The 19,894-nt window shown below is 39.1% G+C and overlaps 1 protein-coding gene across 1 annotated transcript; it reads right to left on the bottom strand.

Moving 5' to 3' along the window:
• Positions 1-834: 834 nt before the first annotated feature.
• Positions 835-3,753, bottom strand: fibinb (fin bud initiation factor b). Its single transcript, XM_005752386.1, has one exon. The coding sequence runs from the start codon at positions 3,392-3,394 to the stop codon at positions 2,774-2,776; it is 621 nt and encodes a 206-aa protein (XP_005752443.1). The 5' UTR covers positions 3,395-3,753; the 3' UTR covers positions 835-2,773.
• Positions 3,754-19,894: the final 16,141 nt, after the last annotated feature.

Here is a 19,894-nt window from a genome sequence, read left to right as displayed (position 1 = left end):
ACCCTGACGTAGCCTGTCAATGGTTGGGGTCAGTGGCTTTAGAGAACAAGGATTCAGTGTCAGTGTCTTTTTTTGCTCTGCATGCTGCTAATAATTATTTTACTTTAGCTAAAAACCCCCAAAGTTTTTACCCTCTTGTGGAAACACAGTGTAAGCTATAGTGTTCCCAGCTTTTATGTTTGCTGCTGGGCCTATACTGTGTCTTCTTTTTAATGTTGGCTTCATCCTAATCGGTCGACTCAAAGTATCTGCAAGTAAAGCTGTACTTTCCAGTGTTACATAATGCGCACAAGCTGGCACTTTTAAATATGGTTTTGAATCAATATTATTGACTCATGATTTCTCAGTTTCTCCAACTCAAAGCCTCACCCTCTTTATTCAACCTTATGTGTGGTCTTAAAGGGCCAAAGGGAAAAAAAGATTTTCAGCTTACTGAAATAGAACTCAGGAACAAACAAAGTTGTCTGTAAGGTCCACCACACTGCTTAAAACGCCAGCTACACAACATCCTTACATGTCTGTTTCTTGTAAATGCCAGCAAGCAGCTTCTTCCTTTAAAGCATCCATAATTAGGGGGCATTGCCTGTGTGTATAATTCACAGCAGACTTCAAAACCTTGTAAAGCAAACATGGAAGGCAACTTTGTTTTGAAGCACGTGGCAATATATTGTGCATTCCCCCATTGTTATACTGCTACAGCAACATTGTGGGGTGTGCTAAACACCACAAACTCTCAGGACCTCCTGGATGGGGATCCATGGGGATCCCCTGCGACATAATGAATGGTGTAAGCTCACTTTCATGTCAGTAACTACTAGAAGAAAACAACAACAATGGGAGGGACCCAGTGCTCAAAGGACCAGCTGTTGCAGCAACACTGTACTTCAAACACAACTTCTTTATTTAAGAAGACTCGACGCAATCCATTAAGTATGTTGTTTTACAGATTAGTATTTGACACAGAAGTCTACTAGTGCTGCCTGCAGTCTTATCCATCAAAGTATTACATCTGGCCACATATCTTAAAGATATACAAGAATAGATTTTTTTTGCTGCTCTATTTATATAAACAATGAATACATAATAGATGTTCAGTAATAAAGATATTGGCACTCACAGTATTTACTTACCTCTAAAAACACTGTACATTTTCAAAGACTACAGGAGGCTTTGCATTTTTAACCACGTCACAACCTTTAGCATCGTGACAGCAAAGAATTGTGCAAAGTCTGCTAGCCTATAAACAAAAACATACATCAGATACATATGTAAACATTATTTTTGGTTTTGCCAGAAACACTCGTCTGAAGCACAAACTAAGAGCGACATAAACACATAACCTTGTAATGTTGCTGCTAATCTATTTAAATTTTGGTGTCAAAGTCAAACCAAATAGATGGCATTGAGCGCAGGGTAAGGATTCTGCTCCAAAACTCACTCTGAGAGAGAACCGAACGAGTGTTGGAAAACTCAAACTAAGACCTGTGTTTTGAAAAAGGATTTTTCCTTTTGTCACTCTTGTGATTGGCTGACTCCTATACAAAGCCATTGTTTCACACGCATAACCCCACACATACACACATGCAGAAAGCCGTGACAGGTAAATGCAGATCACTAACCAATAAAAAGACAAAAAGAGACATTTCTGGTACACTCACTTGCAGAGAGACAGTATTGGAGTAACATTAAGGCGATGTATTATCTACTGTAAAACATTACTTCATATTGAATCATTTTAGATATTCTACTAACATTTTGTATTGTAAGGATAGAGTATACAAAGTTATCAAAGTACAACAGTGCACACAGAATTGTCACCATGCTGTTTATCCTATTAATATCTGGATGCTTTAACTAAACCTGGATTGTGTTACTGGAATTTTTTTACATCATGTTTTTACATCAGTTGGATGAAGCACTTTGATTTGTTTGGTATTTGGATGATTCTGAGAGAAATAGACCAAATTTAGGAATGTCTTAACTGTCCCCCCGCCCCCAGAAATGGTATCACAGTATTGTTGGATTATGTTGCATAAGATGAAAAAGATTATTCCTCTTTTCATAAGAATATTTAAAGATTGTTTCCTACTCATATTTCTTGTTTATTTTAACAAAAGCTTTACTATGCCAGAGACAGTCCAAAAGACTTTTTCTAAAATAATAATAAGAAGAAGAACAGATTAACTCTATCTGTACCTTACAAATGGAGATAGCTACATTTTAGGTTAGGGTAGGTTCTTTTTTTTTATATTCCTTCAAAAAGAAATTCTACCATTACTGCAGTGTATGCAGTGCCAAGTGAATGTCCCCCATACTGAGTTTTTAGTTTCGAACCGACTTAATTGGAATGTGAAGCCAACATAAAAAAAAAAACAGAAAAAGAAAAAAAAAAGGTCAAAGTTCCCCCCTAAAACACATTTGGTTCCTCCCTGAGATTTTGCAATGCCAATTATGATATTGCACTTTTTAATTTTTTTATTTATTAATTTGTTGGCTTGAAATCTTTAGAGATATGTTAAAAATACAAATACAAATAAACGGGGCACACGCACCCAAAATTATCTTCATCTACAGAACATTTTAGTGAGGAAAATATTTGTTAGTTCAGGAGAACTGATCCTTTATGCTCTGGCTTTATGCCCCTGGTATGTAATTTTCTCTCTGCCTCTGTCTCTTGGTCAAGCGCAACTGTTATAATAATAATAACAACAATAATAATAATAAAAGAAAAATGTGGTGCTGCATTAATGAGATGATTAGGGACTATTTTCACTCAGAACTTGAGGTACTCGTTCTTCAGTCTGCTCAGTCTCGTGCCGTGGCTGCGGATGATCAAAGACAGGAGCTCGTGCTTGTCCTTCAGGCCCAGAGAAATGTCCAACGTCTCCTTCAGGACGTCCCGCGTGTGCACTATCATGTTAAGAAAGTCGTCATTGAGCCGGTGCTCCTCCTTCAGCTCACTCTCCTGGCTCTGTTTGAATTTCACCTCGAGCTCCAGCAGAGATTTCTCCGAGTTTGTAAACGCCTCGTTTATCTGGGTTGTCTCCCTCCGCAAATACTTCCCGTAGCTGTCCTCTCCGTCCAGGTCGTACGAGATGCTTTTCCCGATCCCCTCCAGCACCCTGGCAGAGTCCTCGATCTGCCTCTTGATGATAGTGAAATCATCCCGTATGACGGCGTCCTGGTCCTCGCCGAGGCTGCACTTTCGCTCGTCTTTCATTTTAAAAAGCATCTGGCACTTCTCCGGGTCGTCGTTGTCCTCGTAGTCGCCGTCCGGCACGAAATAATGATGGAAAGTACCATTAGACATCTCCGGATGTAAAGGTCCCTGGTAAAAGCCTCCATACACCGACAGTGATAACCCGGCAAAGAGGAGCAAGTGAAAAACAGCCATGATGCCCACTTGTCCCAAATATACTCAGAAATAGGAAATAAATAAGTTTAAAAATGATGTATTCGAAAAAATATGAGGCCGGTTGTCTATTAAATCCCAAACCGGCAGAAAACCACAAACATTTCAGTTAGTTTTAAAGTCCAAAGTGCGCAGTTGGTTGAAACTTTCTCGCAACCCTCTCTGATATTCTTCTGGGTCCGAGCAGATGAAGTGGCGTAAGTTGTTTTCCACCTCTCGTCCTTTAACGGAGCCTGCCAACTCCCATCACTGTCGGCGAGCACGAAGGCGATGTATGAAAGTTTGTTTCAGCAGTTGTACTCCCGGCTTTAGTCTGGTGCCTCAAACGCAACATCTGGAAGTCTCAAGTGCCGCGCTTCGGTTTTTGGCTAATAATACCTCTGTGCTACTCTCAAATTACAGCCCCTCCGTCACTTAAAAGGCTGCATTCAGTCTGCACCAGGCTGCTACCAGCAAGGCCAAAGCTGTTAAAGCCCCATCGAAACCAAGAAAGACCAAGTTTGTGTGAATTCACATAACCGTGACCAGCTGGCAGAAAAGGTTCAACAAGTTATTACCCTACCGAGAAATATAGGCTACACGAGACCACATGTAAACATGAAATGCAATCGGCCCTATAATTATAGTGAATATAACCAGGTAGTGGCCTGGTTTTATAAAATCTGTTTTTTAATACCTGACGTGAAGTGTGGCAGACATATAATTTCTGTGGTAGTATTGCATAATATAAAGATGACGTGGACACAAACAGCATTACGTATGTATGTAGAACAGGAAAAACGTATCTGATTTCATTACAGTTTGCAGGATTGTTTTCTTACACCTTACATCCAAGTCACTGCATTTCATGGCAGAATAGTGCATTGGCTCAAGTCTATGTGGAGACGCTGGTATAGCTTTTTTCAGTTTTTAATCTCGTTTTTGTGTTGTCTGATGTTTTGTTTCTCTGGACTGTGAGACTGGAATAAATAGAGACTGATATGCTGCCTATGAACAGTCATAGTAATTCGTGTAGCTTAATTTTTAAAGTTACTGTACATACAGTAATCGATACATTTGCCTTTAAGCCATGGTTACTAGTTACTTTTTTTATATGCAAAACATTAAATATTCTCATAAATTATGTCATAAACTGTTATAGACCCAATGCTATCCAAGGTTCCTGCAATTTGTTCCCCATAAATACGCTACATTAAAATGGTCCTTAAGGGTTTAGGCATCATTATTGATTTGCTAGGGTTAATGGTGAGATAATGGTCTGCTGCTGCTTTTACTCAAGTTCTGCAGTTTGCAAACAATAGTGGAAATGCCATTTTAAAGTTAGAAGTTAAGAAAATTGATAGATGACTTAATTTTTTTTTCTTTTTATAGTATGCTATTTCCATTTCCCAAACAACAGCCTTTCAGAAAATCTGGGATGGTGTGTAAAATGTAAGTCAAACACTTCCATAAGTCTTTGTCTTTGTTCGTCCTACTATCCACTAAAGCAAATTAAGCTAAATGTAAATATGTTGCTGTCTTCTCTGGGCCAAAGCTCATTTAAAAAGGACTGACATTGTCCTGGTGTCAGACAAATTTTAAAGTGTTTTTGGGAAAACAGATGCTGTAGCTCCTGAACTAAAGAGGAGAGGGACCAACTAGCTTGCTATCAGCACTCAGTTCAAAAACCTCCATGTGTTCATATCTTCTTCTTGCACATCTGGAAATGCACCATCAGTGAAAGACCAGTTTTAGATTTAGAATTTTACATATGCTCCCATCCAGATGTCTTTTTCAGAGAAAGCACATTTCAGCAAGACAGTGATACATCTACTACAACACCATGACTTTGTCTGAGGAGTGTCCAGGTGCTGAAATGGTTTGCCTATTGTCCACACCTTTCACTGATTGAAAAACAAACAAACAATGCCACATCATAAAACACAAAATACAATAATGAAGGCCTTTGACTTCCTCCCAAACTGTTGTTAAAAGTAGATGGGATGCTACCGAGTGGTAAGCACTGCCCTGTCCCAACCTTTTTGAGATGTGCTCCTGCCATCAAATTCAAATATTAGTTCATTATTTTCTTAAAATGGCACATTTTCTCAGTTCAAACATTTGATGTGTTTTCTGTGTTCTACAGTGAATAAAACACAGTTTTATAAGATTTGCAATCAGTTTGTATTTACATTTTGCACGGCGTGAACTTTTTTGGACTTGGGTTGTGCTTCTTCCACCAACCTGATAATGTAGAATCTTCATTGTAAAAGAAAACCATTTTAACCTTCACTTTGCTTCTGCCAAATATTGCATTATTTGTTTAATATAGTAGGGTGGTTTGATCCTTGACTCTTTGAACCAAAATGTGGCCTCGGGTAAGATACTGAACCCCCACAATATGCCGCTGATCCATCAGCCAGTGTGTGTGATAGGATTGCTGCTCTATAAAAAGAGACTTGTGTGACCGGGTTAAATGTGGCTTGTAGTTTAAAGCCCTCTAAGAGGATGATAAGACTAGAAATGTACTGTATTTGGCTAATGCAGTCCACATTAATGTAAAAAACTCAGATCTGTAGCGCTGGCGGGACATAGAGAAGTCGAATCCAAGGAGTGTAAAAACATGTTTGCTAAGCAGGCTTTAACACAGTAGCCACCTGTCTTTGGGTCACTTACTGGTGTCAAATGACAGGCCGAGTCTAGTTCAAGCTAAGGGAGTGAAAATGCACGAGATAGTGAATGAGGAAAGAAAACTTTGTTTAGCTTTGACATGTAATTTGTTTTGATTTTTACAATTCTCATGCTCGTAACTACTGATTGTGAATTAAACCACAGCTGTGAAATATGTTCCTGTATTAAAACACTCTGCCAGGGCTGGAAATCCAAGAGTTGCTATTAAATTGAAAATGTAGTGATTTGTAAGCGGCTTTAGTCACAAAAGCAACGCACCAAGGGAAGGATCATTTTGTTTTCATATGTAATTCTATATCTCAAAGAGCAACATCTCAAGAGTGATCTAATTTGTCAAACCCACAATTCCGCTCAGCGTGTGGATATCTTTCCTGTTGAAACAGTGAACGTTACACCGTCACCAACCTCAGAGGAATTTTGTTCTTCGCCACATGAGTGATTATTCGGGGTTGGGACCTGCATGAATTTAGCTCGAGAATGACACGTTTTGTTCGGTAAACACAATGTTAAAATGTTTATTTCTTTTTCGGTTGGTTGAATAAAAACATTGTGAGAAATATATTTATAAAAAAAGAAAGTCAATGGCTTTGTTACATAAGCCTTACATAAACCAAGGTCTGCAATGTGAATCAGTCAGATTTATGATGTGGACAAATACCTCACTCCTCATCCTGTCTGGATCTACCCTCGCTGACACGAGGAACTGAGAAAAGAGAGAATTTGATGTTTTCTCCCACCCAGTTCTTGCTTCCAGGTTTTCCATTATAAATTGTATCCCCCCACACCAGCATTAATAAGACACTGTGACAGCTTCTGACTGTCAATGCTCCCACTAACGTCCTGTATTTTTTTATTTTTTTTTAGCTAACAGTGGGCTCAGCTGTTTATGGGTGTTTGGGCATTCTGTGTTACTCTCCAGCAATCATCATTTAGCCTCCACCCTACTCAGAATACCCTATTTTAACAATACAGTGCCCGCTTACTTACAGATTTGCCTCTACTGCTTTTGTTTTAGGCTTGAATGTGTTAGTGCAAAGCTATTTCCATCCTCTCTGCTGCTCATTGCATCTGGGTCGTGACAGCAGTAAGTGCAACCTTCACTTTTATGAGAAAACCTGCAGTGTCAACTCAATGTGCTGTCAAAGACCAGACAGGCCTTGAGACGCTTAACAGCGCCCATCCTGTGACATCATTCTGCAGAAGGGCTTTCTCTATGGTGTCAGGAAGAAAAGAAATGGAAAATGAAGTCACATTATGGGCTCAGGGTGTGATGCTGTTTTGGTTCAAAGCCTTTTGTGGCATGCATCTACATTAAATCATTTTCAAGAGGTGAAAAAGCCACCTACTCACATAGGACAATCTAATAAAAAAAAGTGGGGAAAAAAACAGTGAGGAGGTTTTAGTGACCTCCCTCTTTCAGCACTAAAGCTGCGACACAAAACACAAGCCAGATATTTCTGTCCTCCCAGTTCTCTGCAGCATGAGCTGCTGCAGTCTGTTTTTCTCCACTTTATTGTGGATATTGAATGAAAATTGAATTTAACAATACATAACAGCATTTAACAACCTTGTTTGTGATAAAGTGCCTCCAACTTTAAGTTAAATTGACCGAACTGGGATTAGATCCCAGCTTGGCAAGCTGCTTCCCAAACTGAGCTTGACTCGGGGTGATTCAGCAATCAGGCTCGGAGTGTTTCCTATGATTGCAAATAAGGCTTATTTTAAAGAAAATGGCACCGGGTTATTGGAGACCATGTTATGGGTGGTTATTGGATTGACTTCTTTCTTACCTAAGTTCCTGTAGGTAAAAATGAATATCATCAAGAGCAGAGCAAATTAAATTATGGGCGCTTGATCATGGTTTAGAAGAAAGGAAAAAGTGCAAAAAGGAGCTGCATGGCAGATGTGACACAGCAGGCAGAACAGGAGCAGATGGCTCAAAGACAAAAGCGACACTGAGCAATTTGGCAAAGACCTCGGGTTTGTGGGTAGGTATGTGTAATATAAAGTATATGTCTGATAAGGGAAAATAGGTAGACGAGTTAGACAATGACTGAATTGTTTTAATTTCCTTGCTTGCTTGCTGCACAGTTAAAGTCTATACAAATCTCCATTGATTAAACTAATCTAACTAATCAGGTTGGTTGGCAATCTTTTGTCCACTCCTCTTTTTATTATAAAAGTATATATTTACTAAGTTACAATATTGTGAAAAAAGCACTGAGGTATCCTATTAGAAATTTGTTGAAACTTTGCAAACATAAATGGAAATTTTATGAGGCAAAAACAGAGTTTGTAGAATTCTAAGAATCTTTGAAATCAGTATTTGGTTCAATTTATAAAAGCATTATTTAGATAGCAACAAATCAGAACAAAAGTTGCCTCTAGGTGCTTTATTTGGTACCAACTTTATTCTTTAACACAGCCAGAACTCTCTTAGGCAAATAGTTTCTTTATGTAGTCTTCAGGAATAGTTCTCCGGGATTCTTGAAGGTCATTCAAAGCTCTTCTTTGGATGTTTCTGCCTTTTGTTCTGTTTTTTGTCAAGACGATTCCACAATGCTTCAATAATGTTGAAATCCATTCTGTATTTTTCTATCCAGGTATACTTTTAGTGCATTGGCAGTGTGTTTGGGATTTTTGCCATGCTGAAAACAAAGCAGTGACAATCAGATGCTTTCCAGATGGCACCCTAGCTTTCTCTCCCTGTTTTACTTTCTTAAGAATGGCTTCTGGACAGCCACCGTTCCACTGAGACCACTTCTGATGACACTTCAGTAAAAAGCAGATGGATCCACTGAAGGACCAGAAGCATCTCTCAGGTCCTGTGTCAGGTTTTCTTTAGAGTTTTTTCCCTGTCTCTTAAGGACATGACTTTGAGTTAATGTTCATCTGCTATGGATATTTTTTTTCAGGCCAGCTTCTTCTCAGATTTTTCAGGGGACACATTGCATAGCATGCATGCAATGTGTCAAAAATTGGCTATTTAGGAATCAGCTTTTTGGAAAAAGTACTATTTTAGGTCTGTCAAACTGAGTTAAATCTATTAAAAATGCCAACGATAACAAACTACAAATTGGAAGAACGTATGTGTTTTTGCTACAGGCTTCTAGTAACAAAGTGCCTAAAGATTAACTTTTTTTCTTTGCTAACTTGCTTGAATGATTCATAGGTCAGGTACAAGGTCTGGACTAGGAATGAGTGAAAAACCAGCCAGTGTCCAAAGAAAGACTTTGAACAATCTTCAGAAAACCTGAAACAAAGGGTGGCTCAAGACTTTTGCTCAACATTTTTTATGCTTTAATTAACCTTGAGCGGTCGTGGCTCAAGAGTTGGGAGTTTGCCTTGTAATCGGAAGGTTGCTGGTTCGAGCCCCGGCTTGGACAGTCTCGGTCGTTGTGTCCTTGGGCGAGACACTTCACCCGTTGCCTACTGGTGGTGGTCAGAGGGCCCGGTGGCGCCAGTGTCCGGCAGCCTCGCCTCTGTCAGTGCGCCCCAGGGTGGCTGTGGCTACAATGTAGCTTGCCATCACCAGTGTGTGAATGTGTGTGTGAATGGGTGGATGACTGGATATGTAAAGCGCTTTGGAGTCCTTAGGGACTAGTAAAGCGCTATATAAATACAGGCTATTTTAACCTATCCCCACTAACTGCATGTTTTTGGACGGTGGGAGGAAGCCGGAGTACCCGGAGGGAACCCACGCAAACACGGGGAGAACATGCAAACTCCACACAGAAAGACCCCAGCCTGATGTTGGAATTGAACTCAGGACCTTCTTGCTGTGCGGCAACAGTGCTAACCACCGTGCCACCATTAATGGGGATAGGTTAATTAATTAATTAATTGGATAATCCAAATTGTCACTAGGTATGAATGTGAGCGCAAATGGTTGTCTGTCCCTGTGTGTTGGCCCTGCGACAGACTGGTGACCTGTCCAGGGTGTACCCCGCCTCTCGCCCTATGACAGCTGGGATAGGCTCCAGCGCCCCCCGTGACCCTGAAAAGGATAAGCGGAAGCGACTGGATGGATGGATGGATCTTATGCTTTATATCATGAAGACAAGTAAATGTGATAATTGAGGCAGAAATAAACTTAAAATGCCTCACATCATATATCAAACGCATCCTCCGCAATTTGTGGTTTATTTAATCTACAAAATTTCTCTTCTTTCTCTCTGACCTGTCAGTGCTGCTTCTGTCCTGCATCTTTGCCTGACGTTTTAACCGAGGATCCACATGACGGTTAAGGAGGTTATCTGCTTTTTAGCCCCTCCAGACTCTTAGTTTCTCTTTATAACCTGTTTGTGGTGAAGCCAACTCTAACTCTATTCTCATGCTAAAATAAATCCTTTCAAATGCGGGTCATCTGACTGATCTTCCTTTGACCACAAATGGATGCTATGATATCTTTAGGTAGGTATTTGAATCTTGTAAAAGCACAAATAAAATACATGTACATAAAATTGCAGGTAAAATGCAGGAAATGCAGCCTGTCGAATTTGTGGTAATTCTGATATCAGACATCTGAACAATTTAAACATCTGGCAAAAGGTCTTGTCTTAAACTGTGGCACATTTTTCCAGCATTTGATCTGAGCACAACACACATTTGGACCATTCATGCAGCTCCTGACCCAAACCTTTTCACACAGTAGCTCACTTGTTTAAAAAATTGTGTATAATGCTGCAACGAAATTCTGCCATACTTAGTCTCCTCCAATTAGACACAACTGAAAGTCTCCCATGAAATTGTTCTTGGCTGCACTTGTTACAACCTTGCTTACTTTGAGCCCTTATGCCATAGTTTGTTTCAAATTATATCCAGAAACGGAACCCCGTGGCATTCTTCTGTCTTTGGCTTGTATATCCACGAGCCAGAGAAATAATGACCCAGCATATCCTGTGACTACAGGATGGTGGCACTCATATCATACATTATGGGGCCTTTAAAAGGTCTGTTTGTGCAGCAACTCAGTCTCTGTAAAACGTTCCACAAAGGGTAATTCCAATATTCATTCTTATCCTTTTTCATTATCAGCTGTTTCTGCTAGTCAGCAAATCTATTGTGTTTTCTGACAGATAGTGGGCCATGGAGGATTTAGATAGTACAGCAGGGAGACAGCTGAGCTTGAAGATGCATGGCCTTGTCTAAGAAGCCTCAAACTCAGTATCTGTAAAGCAAAAAGTCCCGAGTATCTGTAAAGTCGACAGTCCTATCACTTTGCGCTTTTTGGGCTCCCTCTGTTCTGGTGAGACGGAGCTAATGCACACGGTAAGTGTGATGTTACGTCACCGTACAGCTGTAAAACGTTTGCCAGCCCAGTCTTTTACATGGGTTTAATGGATTCTTTGGACTCTGTCCAACATGCACACCAGACACATGTTTTTACAATATGCAGAACATGTCATGATCTTTATTTCCATATGAACAGATGTGTTGGCACAGAGATTCAGACAGAAGCAGTTAGACATTTCAGAAAGGCAACAACTGTAAATGCAGAGACTGTAAAATGCAACCAAACTGCTGTTTTTATGAACCCTCCACAGTTCGGTGGATTATCTTTCTGTCCAGCACATTGGTCTGGGATCTCTATGAAATTTTTAACAGCAACAGGTCGTAATGCCACTAATGTGGGGGAAAGATTCAAGGTTCCCAAACTTCACTAATAGATTGAAGCCCTGACTATTTTGTTTTTGGTAAAGTTGCAACTGGCAGAAATTGAGTAAAAAATTTAACAAGCCAGAATTTGAAAATAGACACACAACCTGCAGCTCTCCCGCATCCAAGAGACTATATATGTAACTGATGGATCTATCTTCTGGATTGGAAAAGTGAATCCACTGCAGTAAAACTGCTTTGTGCCTAGTGGCTGGCAGGAGTGATTCCTTTGGTAATAAAAAAAAAAAGCAGTACAGTTATATATGGGGTGCATATAGGAAAATGACTATTTGGGGTCCTCTGATTTGTCTGATGTGATTATGGCTTGAATCACTAGTTTGAAGTCTTATTAAATACAACATGGTGCTTATTTTGTACATTCAAGCCCCCATTAAAGGCCAGAAAACCAATAACACAGAATATAATGTAGGTTTGGCCTGACAAGTTGCTGTATCATGACATGGCCTGAAAAGACTGGGAACACTCACCTGTTGCAGGCAGCGTTGGTCAAGTTACTTGAAAATAGTAATTAATTACTAATTACTGATTACTTCTCCAAGAAAGTTATCCAGTTACCTTACTTATGACTTATTTTCAAAATTAACTTTCAAAAGTAACTTTACTACTTTTTAAACATAGAGATACAACCTGTATACGTAATAAAGCAATAATAGACCTTCCAGCCCGATTCTATTTTTTTCTGCATATTTCATCAAGTCTCTTTTTACAAATTGCATATAAAATAAAATGATCTTTTGTGTTTACACTCAATCTTTCAAATAACTGCAAGTAAAACACAGCAAAAAAAACAACTATTTTCAGCTGTTTAGCAGGAGTGGGACCGGTGGAGGTTTGCCCGGTGTCGCAGCGGTCGTGTCAGTGGGGGGGATCCAGTTGTTTCTCTGTGAATTTCACATTCCCATGCCGGGCGCTTGCTCAGATTTGAAGTTTAATTTTTTGCTGTAGAAAGAAGTTTTCTTCCCACACAGAGTGTACAGCGGACGCTAATGTTTTTGTCACATTTTACGGAATCAAACAAGTAATGCAAGTACTTCCAAGCTTTAAACGCTGCATGGTCGTACTCTCTCCTGCACTCCATACTATCCATTGATGTTTTCCATACGTCTGTTGCTGCGACAGACGTTGCACGCTCATACGTCACTGTCATGAGACACTCTCACAAACAAAATAAAGGTTTTGTAACACAGCGTGCTTACGCGAAAGCAACATTACTTTTTTGCAACATTAATCCCTTACTTTACTTGTTACTTGAAAAAAGTAATCAGATTACAGTAACACGTTGCCCATCCCTGGTTACAGACCACTTTTTTCTGAGGTCTAAGATCTGTAAACTGATCTTAGATTTAGAATCGGTGCAGGACGTGAGCTGAATGGTTGTTATGGATTTGTTTTATTCATTGGTTCCAAAAACACGTTCCCTCATCTCTAAGTCAACTTTGGTTTACGACTAAATACTTGTTGAGTATATAACTTGCCCATCAGTCCCATGTTTTCTTTTTGCCCATCCATCCATCTTCATAACCACTTGGTATATTAGGAGTAGAAGTGTGGAAGATGGGCCTTTCTCAGCTGTCACAGGGTAAAAGGACAGAGCAGATCAGCAGTCTATCTAAGGACTAAAACATAGAGACAACCATTCACACTTGGGGTTTTCTGTAATTAGTAGTAAGCCAAAGATATATATGCATACTGTCTTTGCTCTTATTGAGTTGGACAGAGAATACATCAGCAATTCTCATTTGTTGGGTAACTTTTGCTGTTTTTGTAACTGCTGTTTGCATTAAGTTTATTCTCGCCTAATTTATTTCGCTCCAATTTATTTGTTCTTGCTTTTTTCTTTCCTTTCCTCTCCCTTTTCCCCTTGTCACTTCCTGCTCCAGCAGCCTCGTTGCACCTTCCGTCTCCAACCCTAATGAAGTTATTTCTTCTCAGTCTGAGATAATGGCCCGAGAACAAATTTGTTTCTCTGCACACTCAGTGTCTGTGTCATTACAAAAGACGTCTCAAAATGGCTGGTAATTCAGTTTTTCTTTGCTAAATTCCATAATATATATAATGCATTCTTTTTGCTGTGAATTGTGGTGTTTGTGTGCGAGAGAAAGGCTAACATGAATTTGCTTTTGATGCCATCCTCAGTGATGTTTATAAGCTCTATCCACGCGAGCAAAGAGATGAGGCTGAACCCTACCCACGGGCAAAAAATGTACAGGCAGACAGGCAGACAGACAGACGGACAGAGGAAGATTACATTAATTAGTGTCTCTGAGGTATGTGCAGGATTAAAATAAGATGCTTCTCGGTATGTCATTTTGTTTTGGTGTTCATTAATTTTGAGCACAACATAATTAGTCCTAACACGATTTGTGATTGGTAATTGGATGTATCTGACATCTGTGAAGGTTCCTCTTGCATGATGTGGTGCCATTTCCATTTGTTGAATGTATTTTGATTTCTGTATTGTAACGTTGTCTTTAGCATTCTGATACCTGGACTCACTGCAATTCTTACCAACCTAAAATCAATGTGGAACTTCTGAAGCATTTTATGATTCACAGGATGAAAAGTGTTTCTTCCTGCTTTTCACGGTCATTTTTCTTGATGTCAGATATTTGGATGTTTATTTGAAGTCTTAAAAAAATGATAGCCCACGAGTGCTTTCGCCTAAAAAGTTTCCAAGCTCTTGTCTGTTTCAAATCACGGTCTTCTTCCCTGCAGCCATTGGCAGGCTGCAGCTGTTGCTTTTCAGGCTGGCTCATATCCTTTGACTCACTATGTAAAACGAAGACAGTTGTGACTAATAGGCAGCAAAGCACAGACTTGTACTGGCACTATGTCCATGCACATGTGTGGCTTGATTGATCTTTTAGAAACAGGGAGTACTTAACCACACTGAACCTCGTGTGAACTGGTCTTTCACGCCAGAAAACAGCTGGATTTAGGACGCTGGGTGTTTCGTCATTATTTCTGTGGAGACTAATAAGAAATTAAATGCCTTCAGATTTCAGTATTTCCAGATAAACATGAAGGTTTCTGTTTGTGGTGATTTCTTTTCCAAGTGCCATATAACATTCACTGGCAAACTATTTAATGCCAAAAATGATTCACTCCAAATAAAACGGGCAGTCAAACAGTCACTGGACTTCATGCTCCTTGGGATCATTGACCTCAGTCTGAGCACAAAGTAGCACAGTTTGTTTTTTAACACAAGTAAATAAAGATGTTTCTTTTCACTCGCAGTAGGTAGCTTAGTATTAAATCAAAACATTTTGGAAGTCTGGGTAAAATTGCTTTCTGGCAGTGACGTAGATAAGAAAATGAATCCCGTTCTCATGCTTGTAACAATGATGAAGCTTCACTGAGCAGCTGGTTAGCTTAGCATGTAGTTTGAAAGCAGGGGGACCAGCTTACATGGCTCTCTCGAATTGCACCAAAATCTGCTATAGTATATCCAGATAAATAAAAATGTAAAAATACCATTTCAATTATTTACTATTCCCTGTCTCTCGATTGCTCACTAGGCAATCAGAGAAGTTGCTAGATACCAGCCAAGAAGGCTGACACAACCAGGCTCTATGTCAGCCAATGAGTTTTGGTGAGTTTCCACAATGTACTGTACATGTAAGATAGAAGTCACTGTGACATGTGGTCTAAAGCACAAACTGTTTCATTATCCTTTCTGTTGCTAATTTGGACCATAACTTTAAAAATTCCTATCACAGTGTATTCAGCAAGACAAAAAACTATTATGACCACGAACCAATCAGACTGAAACGACCTGTAAGGCCTTGAACGGGAGATTCACATCATGGATTTGCAGCAAGACGTCCACAGCATATAATGCCAATATGGAACAAATTTTCAAAGAAATGTTTCAAACTATATCACGAAAAAGTAAGTAAGGCACTTCTGAAGGTGAAAGATTGTCAACCAAAATGACAGGTTGTAGTGATGGATTTGATTTTCTTTGATTTTGAGTAAAATGCAGCTGGAACATATATAAATATATATCCAAATAATTAATCATTAAAGGCGACATCTTTGGAATAAACTAAATGTATGCCAATCAAGTACATTTCATCTATCTATCTATATAATCTATATATATAAAGTGGGGAAATATGTATTTGGGCCACACTCAAAAAAAGGAAACATTTACAAAAGTTACAAAACTTGTAATTTGAACAAAATAATTTCATGTTACTATGGTGAACGTAATTAAATCATAAATCATGTATGAAATTCAACAACTTAATTTATTCTTGTTGAGATGACCTGATACAATCTAGTAAGAGTGGTTAGTTGCCTGGACTCACAAAATTCACAAGATCAAGATCAAGTTCAAACCGCAGGAAAATCCCTGGAGTCAGAAGAGACAGACAGCCATACACACATACTATCGCTATTTACTGTGGTTTAGTCTGTAAAGGACAGAAATGTACTGAAAATTCTATATCAAGTCTTGTAATCATAGCTTCCCTATTTGAAGTGGCACAGTGGTTAGCACTGTTGCTTCGCAGCAAGATGGTCTTGGGTTCAAATCTGCAGTCTGGCCAAGTTTGCATTTGCTTCTCTCTGGGAATTCTGGTTTCCTGCCACAGTTAAAGGTCATGCAGTAATTAGGGTTAGGTTAATTGGTGTTTCTACAATACCTGTGAACATGAGTGCATATGGTCTCTCTGTGACAGACTGCCGACCTGTCCAGTACTCTGACTCCCACCCTATCACATCTGGGATAGGGCCCAGCCTCCCTGCTACCCTGGTAAAGATAAGAGGATGGATGGAGTGGAAGTTAATATAAATCCATTAACATTTTATGTTAACCAGACTCTAGACGTTGTTGAACACTCTTAAAAAACAACACTTTTTAAATGAACTTAAAATAATCATGGAAAGGATTTCCACATTATTAAATGGCTTTCTATTGCGATTACGCATTTTTGTCGCAATTAAATTAAATTGGACTCTACTGTAGTAAAACAGTTGATTCATCATTAATTAATCACGTTAGTCCAAATCAAGTACATTAAGTAGTAATAACAGAATTGCATCATGCAAAAATAAAGCAATTTAATTATGTGGAAATTCTTTCCATGTGTTTTTTATGTTCATTCAAAGAGTTATTTTTTTTTAGTGTATGCTGTGAAACAACATTCTTCTTCTTGTGTCAGTTTCAATGTCAAATTGAACAATCTGTAAATATTGAGGTATTAACATCGGTTTGGCAGTCAGCATCCCCCAAGCCTCCAATAAAAGACATTGTTCCATGACATTTTTTTTTAGATATCAGTTTTCAGATGACATGTTTTATTTTTTTGTGCTATTCGTTTTGTTTTGCACCACTTACTAATTTTCCAAGTCCAGAAACAAAACCAATTTAAAGTCAATTACAAGACATAACACATAATTTGTACCTTATCTTCGGTTACATGACGAACAGTTATTACAAAAATAATTAATTTCATTTGCATTTTCATTACATCCCAATCCACACTTCAGCAGAGCAGCCTGCTTTATCTGCCGGGTGATGCTGGGTGGTTTTTCTTATGATGTATATACCAGAGAAACCCTGCTAAAAAAAGAGAAAATGAAACCAAGCAGCCAAATGAATGGAAAATGAATGCTTTTGATTTTTTTTCCCACCGTGCATAACAAACTCTAAATTGTACTCTAAATTTAATCAGACAAGTAAATTTCACCATAATTTCAAGATAAATCTGCTGAATTAACAGAGCCATGAAATAAATATCGGAGCATTTCAGAGCACAAACTCCACAACCCCCTTTGATTAAGAGATTTTGAATCTTGGCCGCTGTCAGAGGAATCCTGCGTCATGCCTTCCTCTGAGTGAACACAGCTTAATGCTCCTTGTACTCTGTCCAGCGGTGACTTCAGCTATTTCACCACACAGTTACTGCTATAAAAGATCCAAAAGTGACTGAATAGACCTTTCCAGAGTCTTTGCATGAGAAAAAAACCCTTTCTAGATAAATTCCCTTTGAGATAGTGTCATAATCATCATCCTCGCTTTAGCTATTAATTCTTATTATTCTAAAGGTAACATTTCTCCACATTTCTTTGAATAAATCTCTCACATATAGACAAATTTGCTCTATCAACAAATGAAACACAAACGTGCGTCCAATATGAATATATGCAAAGGTAGTAAAAATAGTTGAATAATCATAAAGACAACCTTTTATCAAAATATCCGTGAGACCTGAGATGTGACGTCTTTCTGTTTCATGCCCGCAGGCTGTAACGCGAGGAGAACTATGATCATAAAACGATAATACCTTGCATACGCAGTCAGGGGTGGCGTCATTTGGTGCACGTCTCATTCGATGGATAATGACTTCAGGGACTCTGTGGTATATGAACTTGGGAAGCATAAATAATGCACTGCTTGGTTCACAGCACAGGAAATTTGGAAACATAAACATAGAAGGAAGCCAGTAACTTCTGCTCATTTTTATGATGAAGCGCTGATGAAAACAGTTAGTGTTAAGAGCCGAAGTTCCTGGTAGCGGTTTTATGCTCACCGGCAGGACTGGCAAAGGTTTAATGTTGCAAAAGTTACTAGGGCAGTTTCTCATTCGCTTTTGAAGCGTGTGTGCTCGAAACTGACGTCAGTTGTATAAGCGTTTGCAGTCGTTTTGTGGTGTGTGATGACTCTGCCTGTCACTGAGGGTTAAAAGTTATTGTTGATTAATAATCGTGTCAGACTTCTGCAGATATAGAGCCTTTATTCCACACTGCGGGTTAGCATCTGTGGAGTCAGCAGAGATTTTACTGTCAGTGTGCGGCTCCTCATTGAATTGAAGACGGGGATATTCCGCAGTTTTTCAGGCACAACAAATATATCTAGAAGCTGTGAAATACATCCCCTGAAAATTCATCATTTAGCATTAATCTTGCATTATATTCATTATGCCAGTGATGGTAGCAAACAAATGGCACTCACTATTCTGCGCTAAAGGTGGACAGGCAGGTGCTTTTATCAAGTATTAGGCAGCATTGATGATGACTGGACTGCTGCTTTTGTTGTAAAAGTACTGGCTCTATATATTATTTATTTGTTTGTGTGTGTAGCCTTCTGCCAGGTGAAAGAGGCTGCACAATAAAAGCTCACACTGGCTTATCTTTTTGTACAGCTGAGCACAACATATTTGTAGTTTTTTATTTATTTATTTTATTATAAATTATTGGCAATCTTTTCAAGGAACTGGAACACACATTTAAAAGAGAATTGCAAACTTTTTCAGCAAAGTCTGAAACGGTTTCCCATCTTAAATATATAAAGTGGGGAAATATGTATTTGGGCCACAATCAAAAAAAGGAAACATTTACAAAAGTCTAAGTAACAAAATAAAATAATTTCATGTTTCTATGGTGAACGTAATTAAATCGTGTAGAATCTGTATGAAATTCAACAACTTAATTTGTTCTTGTTGAGATGAGCTGATACAATCTAGTAAGAGTGGTTAGTTGCTGGACTCACAAAATTCACAAGATCACACGAGATTTCAAACCGCAGGAAAATCACTGGAGTCAGAAGAGGCAGACAACTGCATACACACCACGTGTATGCTATAGCTATTTATTGTGGTTTAACCCATCAAGGACAAAAACGTACAGAAAATTCTACATCAAGCCTTGTAATCATAACTTTCCTACTTTTGTTCAGCCTGGATTGATAGCTCGCGGTGTGGTGGTTAGTGCTGTTCCTTGGTTCAAATCCACAATCTGGCTAGTTTGCAGTGGGTTCTGGGTATTCTGGTTTCCTCCCACAGTCAAAAATCATGCAGGTATTAGAGTTAGGTTAACTGGTGATTCTAAATTTGTCACAGTTTGCCGGGGCAGCCGTGTGGAGGTGGAGAAAGGACCCAAAAGGCGGCAGCTCTGGTGCAGGTGAGTGTTTATTTACAGCAGTGGGTACAAACAGCAACGGGGTGTGAACATGAAACCGAAAACCTAAACTGGGTAAACTAACAACACAAACCAGGAATGACGGTGCAGGGAGGTCCGGGAAAATACACATGAAGAGACACAGGGAGACCGAGGGGAAACAACACAGACGAACCAGCAACTACTATGACAGAAGACACAACTTAAATACACTCAGAGAACACAGGG

The sequence above is a fragment of the Pundamilia nyererei genome, unplaced genomic scaffold (assembly GCF_000239375.1).
Source record: "Pundamilia nyererei isolate P.nyererei 1_Seehausen unplaced genomic scaffold, PunNye1.0 scaffold00356, whole genome shotgun sequence".
Lineage (NCBI taxonomy): Eukaryota > Metazoa > Chordata > Actinopteri > Cichliformes > Cichlidae > Pundamilia > Pundamilia nyererei.
Note: the sequence above shows the minus strand (reverse complement) of the source record. Positions and strands in the feature narration are given on the sequence as shown.

Coding starts and splice junctions, on each gene's coding strand:
- fibinb (XM_005752386.1), bottom strand. CDS start 3,394: ATGGCTGTTTTTCACTTGCTCCTCTTTGCCGGGTTATCACTGTCGGTG.